Source organism: Aphis gossypii, unplaced genomic scaffold (genome assembly GCF_020184175.1).
Source record: "Aphis gossypii isolate Hap1 unplaced genomic scaffold, ASM2018417v2 Contig00545, whole genome shotgun sequence".
NCBI classification, from domain to species: domain Eukaryota; kingdom Metazoa; phylum Arthropoda; class Insecta; order Hemiptera; family Aphididae; genus Aphis; species Aphis gossypii.
The window spans coordinates 34,191-48,867 of record NW_026083152.1 but is presented as its reverse complement, the minus strand read 5'-3'; the positions used below and the strand labels follow the sequence as shown (position 1 = coordinate 48,867).

Below are 14,677 nucleotides of genomic sequence, written 5' to 3'. Positions count from 1 at the left end.
AAAAAATTCCATTGAAAGTCATTCTATAAAATTACCTTCAATAATCAATTGTCACCTTCAATTTTGGACACATTTACAATGTGTCTTTAATAGTCACTAGTCACCAGTAGTTGAAAACCTGCATCTCAGAAGTATGCATTAATATTAAGATCCATAAAATGTAAATTAAAATTTGATTACCTATATTATAATTAAATAGTTATTGTAAATTTAAAATGTATTATTATATTTTTAATGTCTATCAATTCCCAATGAACTTGTTTAGTGAAATATATACCATATATAATATTGTACCATATTATGTTTTTACTCTTTGAAAATTATGATTTTGCAATTATTTAAAAAAAATAGCTCATTTACATGAAAAAGTTACCAACTAGTCTATACATACAATTAATAATATGTACTTTAATTTGAGTCAACCTATTGGTTAACACAGATTTATTTATTTTTTTATTTATTTATTGTTTCATTCTGTGTTAGATGACTTTAAATTACATCAAAAAAATATACATTGTAAAGATAAACAACCAGCTTACATAAGTCACAACTTAAACCTCAAAGAAAAAAAGGCAAAATATTTTTGTAGTTGTTGGTTGCCAAAATAAATTCTCATTTGTAATATATTGAGTAAAACAAAGGTTCAGATCGAGGAACAATATTATATATTATGCATAAAGACTGAATATGCAAATAAAAAATACCATCAATTACATGAATACAATGTTTAACGTTAATTTATAAGTTACCGGGTTAAATATAAAATTTTAGCGGGAAACAGTTTAACAACCTTAGACTGGAGAAATAACTTGGGAGCCCGCAGACCACTATTTGGTCCAATTGGGAAATTGTGCATGACCATTGACCATGTTAGAAATACAATTTTATAATATTGTAAACGTTGTCAACCGAATGATAAAATCAGATTAAATTAAATAGTGATAAAATGTTATTTATTTGTCATCGGCCGGACGGCGACCAACTTTGTACCTAGGTAGTAGGTACTCTACGGATTAGTTAAAATAATTTACAGTCTCCGTACTCCTTATCTTTTTAACTTTTTTTTACTTTGAATACCTAGTCAGTAGTCTATAGTGGCATTGGTGACAAAATAATTTGGTTTTGATGGCCGTGATAAAGTCTGTGATCTGACTGAACGCGAACTACCAATTTTACCACAGCATCGTTAGATCGCCAAGACGCCGAGTTTGGTACGTGTGGTCGATCGTTGACATAAGTTCCGGAAAAGCCGAATTCATAAAGTGACGACGTGAAATCTACGAATTTATTGCAATATAGGAATAACGAAGAACACTGGAAACATATTTTAAGTTGGTACGAAAAATCCACATTGTCGTGTTGATAAAATCTGATCTATAATCGCACGTACACACGACTGACGAGTAGTGGCGACAGCACGACAAGTCGACAACAACAACTGAGTTACCTACAGAACTGCTACGGTCTACGACGGGAAACAGGGAACGTGCGGGTTTGAGAACGACGGTCGCAAGTAGGAGTTCTAAAAAATATTTTAACGATCGTCTTTAGACTTGGACCACGTATGCTATTCACTATTCGCAACGTCTGTGTAGGTAGGCACCTTGAATTTTCCAAGTGTATTGTTCCGAGTTGGTAGGAAAAACATGAAAACAGTAACGAAACAGTGTAAATCTAGTGCCTAAACGAAACTCACCGTCATGGAAATTTCCGTCGGTATTTTCGGCGTTTTTCTCGCGTTGTTGACGGCCGTGTATTATTTCGTGAGGACCAGATCGTTCGGAGGATTGATCGCCGACAGTTTGCCCTCGTCGACGACACCGTTGACCCCCGTCACCGTTCCGCGAGCCCGGCGATCGGCTTCGCGCCTCGGATCACCACTGCTTCCGACCGCCACTAACGGCGGCTTGTCGGCCAGAGTTCCCGAAAAATTTCGCGTGTCGGTAAATCCGTTCACGCCGACCGGTATCGAGATTTTGAAAAACAGAAAGAAACGCTTTCCCGGATCGAATGACCGTAACGTCCCAAGTCTCGAGAGCGGCGGCGGCGGCAGTGACGACTTCGATCAGTCCACCCCCCCTTGCAAAACAACACCCGTTTCCGCTCACCCGTCCGTCGTCAAACGTCTGTTGAACAGCGGCGAGGTGACCAACGTCAGTATACGCGAACTGCAGACGTCCCGATTTCACAAAGAGTTCAGAATAGACGAGTTCATCGCCACCGGTAGTTTCGGCGTCATATACAAGTGCACAAATCTGTTCGACGGAATACCGTATGCGATTAAAAAAATCAAACAGACGACGTACAAGAGTCCGGAGTATTTGGTCCGCAAGGAAGTGTACGCAAACTCGGCGTTCGGGCGACATCCAAATTTGGTTTCGTACTTTACGGCGTGGTACGAGAAGGGTCACATTTATATTCAAACGGAATTCTGCCATGGCGGCACCCTGGAGCGCATGATTCACGAGTCCGATCACGTGTTCTGCGACAACGCTCTAAGGCGATTGCTGTGGCACGTGTGCAATGGTCTGGCTCACATTCATTCCAAAAAACTTGCACACTTGGACATAAAAGCAGCAAACATATTAATATGCAAAAGTAATGGGGCGTTGGTGTTTGCTGACGATCTAGACGACGACGAAGAAATAGTTGACAAAGATATTGTTTACAAGATAGGTGACTTTGGGCATACAATATGTGTTGAAGATGTCCGAAGTATTGAAGACGGTGATTCTCGCTATTTACCTAAAGAACTATTACGTGACGATTATTCTCAGTTGCAAAAAGTCGATGTGTTTTCTACCGCACTTACAGTATACGAGGCTGCAACTCGAAAACATTTACCTAAAAATGGACCAGAATGGCATCGGTTAAGAAATGGCGAATTTTCGTTACCTCAAACTATCTTTTTAAGTACGAGTCTAGAAAAATTGCTGAAAAAAATGGTTGATTTAGATCCTTCTAATAGGCCTAGTGCTTCTAAAGTGGTTAATCTATTGCTCGATAGAGGAATGGCAGCTACTAAGGATCAAGATGAAATGGAAGCATTGAAATTAAGTGCTCAATTCCTTGAACCTTGGTTAGTCAATTTAAAACCGTCAAGAACAACATTATCAGATAGAGGTACATATTTAAAGACTGACAATTGTAGAAAAATTGAAGACTATTGTTTCAATAATAGCAAAAAAATTAATTAAAATATTTAACCTTATAAAGTTATAAAGTTTGAACTTAGAGATTTGTTTTTATTTATTTATTCAAATTTAACTGTTAATCAAGACATTTTAAAAGCAATGCTTAGTTTAAATTAAAAAAAAAAAAATGATTAGTATCATTCCTTTTATTTGTTATATTTTATAGTTATGTTATTATATAAATGAAAAGACATGACAAAGCATTTTCTAAAAATGTTATCTATTTAAAAATCTAAATTCCAACAATTTACAAAATATTTTAAATTTTAACATAAACTTATATATAAATATTATTGTACCATACTTATTTATAATTGAATTAGGTATACTTAATTATTTAATTAAATTATTTTATTATTGATGTATATTTTGTTTGTTCAATTTTACATGTTTTGTTTATTCCTAATATGATAATTATTGCCTTGTCTTGTATAAAAGTATTATTTTTTTCACATACTGTACTGAATACATATTTAAGTGCTATTAATTATTATATTAATTACTGTCTTATCTGTACATTGTATTAGACACGGTACAGTCTTTTAGTCAATATCTTGATTGGTAATAATATGAATAATTATATAGTTTACTTGTGGTTTGTACGTACATGAGTATTGCCATTGCCATTTAGTCATTAACATAGTTATAATAAACTATAATAATAATGTTATTTATAATAAGCTAAAAAATGAATCAAATTGATACTTAGTTATAACTTATAACCATTATTTGTAATAATTTATTACAAACAACAAATTAATATTGTGTACTTAAAACATTATTAAACTTTTTTTTGTCTATGCATTAGGAAGTAATTATTATGAGGAAGTCATACCCATTTGTGTTGTCTTACTAATACTAAATATAGCAAATTTTATGTTCAGAATAATCCATTTTTTAATGACTAATCAAATTATTAAATGTTAAAAATTATTGAACCAGGGCTTTAAGCAGGCTTCTTTTTTTTAAATTTGTTGATAATTTAAGTTTAAACCAAACAAGCATTTGTTTTAAAATTTTAATATTACTTATGCATAAACATAATTATTTTCTGTCTATTCAAAAAGAGCATGGATACTACTAACAAGTTACCAAACCTAATAAGTAATAACCTAAGACTGGTAATATAAATTAAGTAAAAAATAATATTAATTATACCTATATTTATTAGTTGTATAAGTTATTACCACCAAATAGTGGATACAAATTTTGCTGTTTGCAACTAATCTAAGAATTATTTAATCAATGCTAAGTAAGACATAATACAAGTTAATAAGCTATTAAATAACTTTATGTTTAAAGAGAATTAGTATATTTTAATTTGTGTCACTTTATATAATTACTATATATAAAAAAAAAAAAAATTTAGTTTTGTTTAATAATTAGTTTTGATCAAAATTCTTGAGTGTCATCAGAAAGATTCATTATAAATATTTCTTATAGCTATAAGAATTTAAAAACATTCATAATTCATATAAGGCAAAAAGTGTTAGTAGTTTAAATGATAATATAATTTGTAAAAATCTTGACAATTTGCAAATAATACATAAAATATCTAATTAGTATAATGTGATAAATAAATAATAATAATGGTTAATGTTTGATACAGGATACATACTAAAATAATTATAAGTTTAAAGGTGAAAACATAAATAAAACAAATAAAGAAACTGATTGGTGCTATGAGTATTTTTTAAGTAATATTTCACATCACAAATAGAGTGAAAAAACAAGATTGAAATTCTTTATTTAGTTTTTAATGTTAACATACATTGAAATATTTAAATAAATTTAGATTTATGGAAAAAGAGTATGGCAATTAATTGTAAGTATGGTTAAACGGATTTATCCATTTAATCTATGCTATAAAATATAATATTTATAAATTAACAATATCTAAAAATAATAATAATACATTTGTAAAGAAAATGTATGTTTTTGCTTAGTAAAAACAAATATATAAGTTAATTAATAAAGGAAAGCTTTATATTAGTTGTTTCTTGGTACTAAATATGTTTATACGGCCATATGAATTTCCTCCAACATAAATAGCTTGAGTGGGATGTACTTCAATGGCTGAAAAACGCATGGTCATGTTTTCAGATATTAGATCGTGTAAAACATTTCCATCACAATCAAAAACTTGTGCCTAAAAACAGGAAATTATTTATAGTAAAAATTAAAATATGAGTAATTACATAAAAGAAGATAAATCGAAAGTACAAAACATTAATTATAATTAAAAAATACAAGATTTATATTAAACATAATTATTATAAAGACATTATTATCATCATTTAATTTACAATTACATGTAACTATGATTTCTTTTATTCACTTTATTCTTTTTTTTTATAAGTTTTAAAACATCTCAAGTATGATACAAATTTACTTTCCTCATGAAAACATTGAATAAAGAAAAATGTGGGGGGGGGCATGACCCTCCAGCCATAACATTTTAGAAACTAGAATTGGAATTAATGGACATTTTTCGGACATTTGTAAATTGAAGTAAATTATCTTTTTACTTATGAAGAATTTACTCTTGAAGATTTTAATTGCAATCATAGGGTATTTATAAGGTATGCATTAATCACATTTATTAATGTTGAGCCTGTTAACCAGTTAACCCACCAGGCTATGTCGCTGGCCAGGTGTGCTTGGGCCTGAAATTATTTAGAGCTCTAAAAGAGTAACTAAATAAAATGTTTTTTTTTTTTACTTAGTAATGTGTTTAAAAAATATATGATATATTCTTTGATATTATTTATGTAAAAAAAAATTAAGATGTAATACTTTTTAAATTTGTATGTAAAAACCTATTATCATAATATAAAGGTTAAGAGTTACAGACTTAAGTTCAAAAATCACGAATAAAAATAAAATTATTTTTAGAAATAGATTTAGGCAGTATTTGTTTTAAGTTAAAACCATTGCTTTTGATTAATATTGTGTGATATTACTGCACTATAAAATTCTGTGATACAATAAATGATCATTCATCAGTATAGACTAGAGTGACTAGACAGTAGACAGGCCTTAAGTTAAGTATGGTTAAATTAACTTAATTTGATGGAATAAGAAAAATTAACATACCAGCAAAATATTATTTAATGGAATACATAAAAAATGATTTTGTTATAAATATTTATAATTTAATTAAATTATTAATTATTATTAAACATACTCTTGGTGGCAATAGCATCGATGTCATGAAAAATGCATCTTCTCTTCCAGGATTCCATTTTGCTTGAAAATCATTATCATTAAAACGCCTCATAAATGGGATTATCTTTATGGGTTCTAAAAAAAATATTTTAATTAATATTTTTAACTAATTTGCTCTAGGACACCTTCGGTTAAGTGAAAAAATAACAATATTAACTTATAGTGCCTATTCACTAGTTAGTTTTGAGAGTATAGTAATTGAAAACTAAGCTATTAATAGTAAAGAAACACATAACAATGATAAATAAATATTGATCATAAAAATGACAAAAGATTGAAATAACACTATTTAAAATTTACTGCTGAATCTTGATTATTTTTTTATACTAAGTTATTGTTTTTAAAAATATTTATAGTTTTTTTGATGGATAACATCTAATAAATAATAACTAAAAAAAATATTATGACATAATAAAAATTAAATTTTTGTATAAATAGGTAGTTGAAATGTTGAAGAAAGATCAATGCTAGCAAAATTAATTTATTATGATGTAATTTATTATATCTAAAATTCATGTATAAGAGTAAGTAAATAATTTTTATTTAACATCTCTTAACCACTTTTTATACTTAAACAATCATCAAATGTATTGAATATTATTAAAAAAAAAAACATTTAGATTTTTAGCTTACTTGTGGCAGCTAAATTTAATTGCTCAGTGTTAAATATTCTAATATTGTTATCATTACATGTTGATATCATTTTGTTACCATGAGCAGAAAAAAATGAACTTGTTAATACTTTAGGATGCTTAAATTGCAAAATTGGATTAATTGATTTGTCAGTCATACTTCTTATGTCCCATAAGGAAACCATTCTAAAAGTATAATAATAATTTATTTGTAAATGGAACAAAATATTATTAATAATGAAAGACACAAAATATGAACCTAAAAATACATTTAAATACTATAATTTTATATTCATAATAAAATATTACAATAGCAGTAAGTAATAACTAATTACCCAGTTTCCGATGAAGTTAAAAAGTAATGTTTTTGCAATGGGTGACACTGAACTGTACGCACAGATCTTTCATGACACCAGGCAGAGTTGATAATTTTATTTGGTATTCGTAAGTCGATCATTTCTACATGACCAGAATCTTAAAACATTTAAAACATTTAATAACAATTATAATAATGATCAATGATGTAGAACAATTAACAAATATCAGTTATAGAACATACCATTTCCAATGAGAAAATTTCTTTCATATTCACTGTGCCATGTTGTGGAGTTTGATTTCTTATTAATTCTGTTCTGTTCTGTTCTATAAATCTATTTATTTAAATAGTATAGCTTTCATTAACATGGTTTATTAAAAACAAAAATCATTAACTTTAAGAAAAACAATTATACTAACAATATCAAAAGTGTTTTTAGCAATGTCACTACATCCGAATGATCCATCATAACTTGTAGTAAACAACTTGTTTAGATCCCAAGAGCAAAACGAAATACAATTGACTAGAGCTTTATGAGCTATAAATATTTGGATGTTTGAATTTCTATTGTATAATACTACAAAATTGAATTGTTAATTAAAATATTTATAATATTATTGTTATATAATTAATGTCATAAAATGTATAGGTATATAAAGTCTTACTAATGTTTCCTTTCTTGTCTCCCGCTGCTACTATCAAAGATGTTTCTGAAGGATGAATAGCAAGAGATTTGATACCACTTTCAATCACTTTCATTGGCGGTATATTTATATCAAGACTTCTTAACACATGAACAAATCTAAATAGTAAAATAGTGTTAAACATAACAATCGTAGAAAATGAAAACATCTGTTAAAGAATGTAGAAAAATGTACTATCTATAGAAAACAATCAAAGAGAATTACATAAAAGTTATTTATGATATATATATAATAAATTCATAAGCTGATACTTTTATTTGAATGGGATATAGTAAAACAAGTATACAAATAAAAATGGTAAGACATATTTTGTTAGTTATATAGTTATTTTTTAATTTTAGAATTAAGGGAAATTATAAATAATTAATAACTTAGAACTTATTGTATACTTTTGACTTGGTAACTTATGAAAATCATTAACAGGTTCTGTAATGGCTAATTCATCTTTCAGTTTTTCAACAAAATCGGAAATTTCTCTTTTACGTCTTGATGGAACAACTAAAGTAAAAAAAATAATTTATTTTATAATTGTAACAATTACTTATTATATTGTAAATACACAATGTATACTTAACTATACAACATTAATATTAAACTATATTTATAAGTTAAATTATTGTTCAAAATTATGATTTTGATCAAATTTACAAATCAAAAACAAAATATTTGTTAGAATATGGTAATGCACCATGGCCCATGGGCGTAGGTAAGGGGTTTTTTAAATATATTAATTATTATTATGTTGGACACATTATATAGATTGAAATATTGAATGTTAGTAAGTTATATCACTTGCTTGTCTTGGTAAGTAAAATCAATATTTAATTTAAAATGAGTTGTTATAAATAAATAAATAAAATTATTTTAAGCAAAGCTCTTTCACAAAAGCAGTAAATTATTAGTTAAATTAACTATTGTGACCTAAAAGTTTTCAATTGTACTTTTTAATTCTTAAGACTAATACAAAATATACCATCTATAAAGAACATTATAGTAGAACTTCAATCATCAGAACTAACTAGAACTACACCAAATTTGGATAATAAAAATTAATAAATGTATGTATTAGAACAATTAATATAGAATTTGGATAATAAAAATTAATAAATGTATTATTAGAACAATTAATATAGAATTATTATACATTATGTATTATGTTACTTATTAGTTATTATCAAAAATATTAATAAGAAAACAAATTATTAGATATTATAAACTTATTTTATTGTACGTAATATGTATTAGGTATTATTTGTTTTTAACAAACTGATTAATTTTTAATTGACAAATTGCTGCTACTCGCTTTTGCGCAGCTAAATTTCGAAAAACGTTTGGATAATAGAGGGTTCGTATAATTGAGGTTCTACTGTATATGTTAATTAAGTAACATGAAAAACATTTGAATTAAGCACTTTTGTAAGAAGATTCTCCAAGATTTGATAAATGAGCTATTCTTAATGAACGTTTAATGGGTTCTCTGAAAAAGCAATATATAAGTTAAGTTAATTTTAATGTAAACATTTAATTAATACAATATTATTAATATTTAATACTTACATAGTTGTAGTTTTCAATTTATTTTTTTTAACTCTTGTTGTCTTTTTTTGTAAGCTATTTGCTAATGTCTTCGCAGCTTGATTTATACCCAGTGTACTGAAAAAATATTATACATTATTAATTAATTTAATAAAATGTACAGATTCTTAAATAAAAATTGCAGTCAATAATCATAATATTTTGTATTATCATACCGGGTGAGGCAACAAGTTCATGCTCATTTTGCTTTCTTTATTTATTCAAATTCTGATTTTTAGAATTTTTAATTATATGTACTTAAGAATTATACCTTCAAAATGTATTATTTTAATTAAAGAATATTGTGAAGCAATAAGGGCTTTAAAAAAATATAATTTGTATAATTATATACATATACAGTATACACATATGTTTTTTAAGGCCTTAGGACCATCGTGCCACATATAATTAATTCATAATTATATATTATTCTACTAATAATTTAATGTTTTATTTTAAGAATGCCAATTTTGTATAGACAATAAGTATTTTCAATGAAATGTTGGACTGTCTCAACTTTAAATAAATGTACTTAGGTGGGTATTTAAAACCTTATGAATAATTAACTATTTAGAAGGACAATAAATACTTGAATTAACATGTGAATATGTGACGACTCTGTCTTATTATAACATACAGTCACATAGATTAAACAGTTAAAAAAATGAGCATAGGATAAATGAATTAACAGAAAATTTTTTTTTAATATTATAATAAATATTTTTAAATTAAAAATTACCTAAATTGTTGTATCTATGTTGGTTTATTATAGGTATCCTATTAATTAACAATACATTACAGTTATAAATATTTCTTCCTTTTTTATATTTTAAATTGTAAAATAAACCTAATATTTAGTATTTAATGAAACATTTCTTACATAACACCAATCATTTGCAATAGTGATGTATAGCATTTTTTTAATCGAAAATCACCTTTCAACAGAATATGGTCTACTATAATTTTATAAAAGATGTTGATTTATATTTTTTAAACAAAACCCTGTCACTAGTAGTACTTAGCTTAAATAAACTTGAACATTTTTAAGATGCGCTTGACTTTTATAATTGATGCAATGTTCTTTTTTGATGTTAAACTTTTTATCTATTTATACTCACTTCTTTTCCCCAGGACTTAGGAAATTGATTTTACTAAGTAATTTATAATATTACGTAGGTAGGATAATTTACAAAAAACGTTTTAACAAATTTTAACAAATTTTTTAAATACTCATAACTATCTTTAAAATTAATGTATAATGAAAAGCCCAATAACAGATTTTCTTAAATTTAAAATTTATCGTTACACATTAGTAAAAGAGAAAACATTTTATTAATTTTATAAAACGATTCAATAATACCGATGTGGCTACCTGTGTTAGGAAAAATAGTTTTTAGAAAAATCAACTTACTCCAAAATTTCTTCGTTTTTTTTCATACGTTTTAGTCTTTGTTGTTCATATGTCAAATCTTCATCTTCGTCAGATAATATATTCTCATCCATTTCAAAGCTCATGTCGAAGTTCATAATATAAAGTTATTGTTATACTTGTAATCAATAAATAATGAGTCCCTTCAGCAGTCGGTACTCGATAGGTAGATTTATCAATTTACTAAGTAGTGAGTATTGGGAAGTGGGTAGTATACTAGTATCTACAACTGAGTAGTCAGTACTAGTAAGTAGCTCAGATTTATTCAGACGCATCTAAAAATGGCTCAATAAAAAAGTACGTTGACTGCAGTGTTCCCAAATATAAGCCTAATAAACCTAACCTAACAATTACTTTTCAGCATTCTGCATTCACCTCAGTCAGTTGACTGATAGCAAGATACGACACGGGCAAAACAAGAGGCAACACGTCTTTGCGCGGCAGTGTACAGTGTTTGATATAGATAAATAATAAGCGTTATTTATAATTTATATCGGTGCCCATCATCGACACGACTCAACAAGACGTAACTTCCAAAATTTCAACTTCCAGCCAACACGATGCCAGGCGTCAGTGAAATGTCCATTGCTCATTACACCGTTATATCTTGGTCAGAGGTTAATATACAATATGATGTTTATAACTGGACAATCATCACGATCACAGTTTTAAAATATACTTTATAATAATAGTAATAATAATAATGTTTTAACACGTTTCATTAAATGATTTTCGTAAAAATAACAGCAGATGGTTTGTTAGTGATAGTATGATAGTTCCGAAGTCCGTAGTCCACTTCTTAGCTTTTATAATATTTACATAGTCGTATAAACTGAAAATTAAGTCATTTCGCTTTATTCACACAGGTCAATCTTATTTAAAATCAAATCGGTATGTATTACGAATTACGACAATCCCTGCGTGTTGAGCACATTATTTACATTGAATTAAATTAGGCGATTTTAAACTTATTTATGTATTTGAGGTGTTAGACGGTAAAATTCTGCTGATGAGCTTTGGTTCCGGATATACAGTACCTACCTATAAACTCAAAACACATTTAATCATAAACAAATAACAATTGCATACCTACTTTTTAGCGCAATCACAATCATAATACAAGGACTACAGAATCACATCATTTCAATCGATAAAGTTTAAATTTCAATTCTAGAAACATATTTAAATATTTTACATACAATGTTGATCTCTAAATTTAGTAACATATTTACGACGTATTATACACAAACATGTTCAGTGGGGCCAATATTATCATCTTGAAAAATAAAATAAAAATAAAATAATAATATGATTTATCATTAGTTTTAACTTTCAAGTAGGTAGGTACATAGTATATAAATATATAATATATTATGCTACAGTATAACAATTTTGTTATTTCTTATAAGAGTCTAACAAATAAATATCAATAATAAAATAAAATAAAAAAGATCTTAGTCCTTGTTGCTCTAGGATCAGCAATAGTTATGATAACCATCACAGTAATCACTGTGATTTTACTACTATTAACTTTTTTACTACCTATTAATACAACCATAAACGGTTAATTGCATTATAAATAATTGGATAATTGAATTTTTCTTTCCCTTATACTCATACACTATTGTTATTATTATTATTATATCAATATTAAGATTTTTAAAAATATTACAATACCTATATTAGGTATTTATTCTTTTAAAAATAATAAATAACTATTCTTTGTAGACCCTGTAATTATATGAGATATAAAAGTAAATAAGTAAGCTTTGGTTTTCATAAATTCATATTTATTTATGATATAGTTAGCTAATGAAATAATTTGCATGCATAATGACGTAAATAATGTTAATATTATTTTTTCTATCTGTCCCAACGGCCAATTGTTGACGAGTTTTACGGTTTTACCTATTTCTCACAATGTAAAATAACTGCCATCTACTTACAAATAAACTTTATTATAGTTTTATCATAATATACGATAATAGTATCAAACAACTAAGAATTTCATAAGAAAGACTACAAAATACCCTTTTTTTTTGATAAAATCACATTAAGCTGAATAATTGGTGAAGGAGTAGGTTTTCAATTTCGAAATTTCACATACATGATCTTTAGCGTTGACTTATTTGTATACATCGTACATGCACAAAAAATTGATACCTAATGTCAAATTTATAATTAGTCGCTATTATAACTTCAACCACTTGTTGTTATTTTTTTCAAAAAAAAAAAAAATTCTTAGAAAAAATGAAAATTTCAGTTGTCTATAATTACATTAATAAATAATAATTAGAACCTTGTATTAATTTTTCAATTTTTTTGGTCGTCCATAATTTTGTTATCGACACTTGAAAAAAAATTTATAAATATCTCAAATAAGTTCTTAAAAAAACTTGAACTGGTTACCGATAACACTAATATATACATTTGATGAACAGATTACGTATTTACAGTGATAAGTTTTTAGATTCTGAACGAAGTGATGAATGTATTGATTTTACAATGGTGTGTGTTTTTTTGTTTTTGTGTCTGTGTACAGCATAACTAGTCGAAATAATGCTCCAATTTCAAACAATGGGGGTGGTTTCCGATGTAAAAGTGAATATCCTTGGTGCATTATAGAGGTAAAAAGTTAACATTTTTCAACAGTTTTCAAAAAAATCGAGAAAAACAAAAAAAAAATGACGGAAAACGGCAATTTTTACGCAAAACCAGTTTTTGACCAAATCGATTTTTTTTTATGGTTGTAATTCAAAAACTAATCACTGAAAATACTTGAAATTTTCACCAAATGTTAATGTCAGTGTATCCGTATATAGTTAAATTTTCAAAAAATTATGACTTTTTTTGAGTTATTTATAGACCACTGAAATTTTCGATTTTTTTGAGAAATTTTTTTTAAAGTGTCGATAAAAAACTTTTGGATGACCAAAAAGTTTTGAAAATTTAATACAAGGTTCCTTATGAGTTGTTTTTAATGTAGCTAAAAAAAATTAAAAATCGTTAGTCACAATTTTTTTTTATAAGCGTTTTTAGTCCAAATTTATACGAAATCTGTCGAAAACGCGAAAATTTGCAAGTAATTTTGAAGTTGAACAATGATAAAATTTTTTTCTTTTATAACTAAGTTTTGAAAATTTGGTACAAGGTTCTCCATACATTTTTCTTCAAATATCTGTAAAAAAAACTACCGGATTCATACAAAAAATTTTTATGAGTGTTTGAAATTTAAATTTTTACAAAAACCGCGTTAAATAACAGTTTAGCCTCAAACGATTTTTACTTTTTAACTTTTTACCATATAAGCGTATCCATAGAGTGTATATATTAGCCATAGAGGGTATATATTTGCCATAGATGGTATATATTAATGCCATAGAGTGTATAAACTTGCCATAGAGGGTATATATTTGCCATAGAGGATACATATTTGCCATAGAGGATACATATTTGCAATAGAGTGTATAAACTTGCCATAGATGGTGTATATTTGCCATAGAGGGTATATATTTGCCATAGATTGTATAAACTTGCCATAGAGGTATATATTAGCCATAGAGGGTATATATTTGCCATAGAGGGTATATATTTGCCAG

General features: G+C 27.1%; 2 protein-coding genes across 2 annotated transcripts; one reads left to right on the top strand and one right to left on the bottom strand.

Moving 5' to 3' along the window:
* The first annotated feature begins 948 nt into the window (after positions 1-948).
* On the top strand, positions 949-3,490 carry LOC126554565 (wee1-like protein kinase 2). The gene has a single exon (XM_050209625.1). The coding sequence runs from the start codon at positions 1,701-1,703 to the stop codon at positions 3,195-3,197; it is 1,497 nt and encodes a 498-aa protein (XP_050065582.1). The 5' UTR covers positions 949-1,700; the 3' UTR covers positions 3,198-3,490.
* A 1,193-nt stretch (positions 3,491-4,683) lies between these two features.
* Positions 4,684-11,734, bottom strand: LOC114130239 (WD repeat-containing protein 76-like). Its single transcript, XM_027995166.2, has 11 exons — positions 11,061-11,734; positions 9,632-9,727; positions 9,487-9,551; positions 8,464-8,572; positions 8,036-8,172; positions 7,790-7,947; positions 7,614-7,704; positions 7,390-7,528; positions 7,056-7,240; positions 6,382-6,497; positions 4,684-5,343 (listed from the first exon to the last, which is right to left on the bottom strand). Exons 1-11 carry the CDS (start codon positions 11,174-11,176, stop codon positions 5,179-5,181), a joined length of 1,377 nt encoding a protein of 458 aa, XP_027850967.2. The 5' UTR covers positions 11,177-11,734; the 3' UTR covers positions 4,684-5,178.
* Between the last annotated feature and the right edge of the window lie 2,943 nt (positions 11,735-14,677).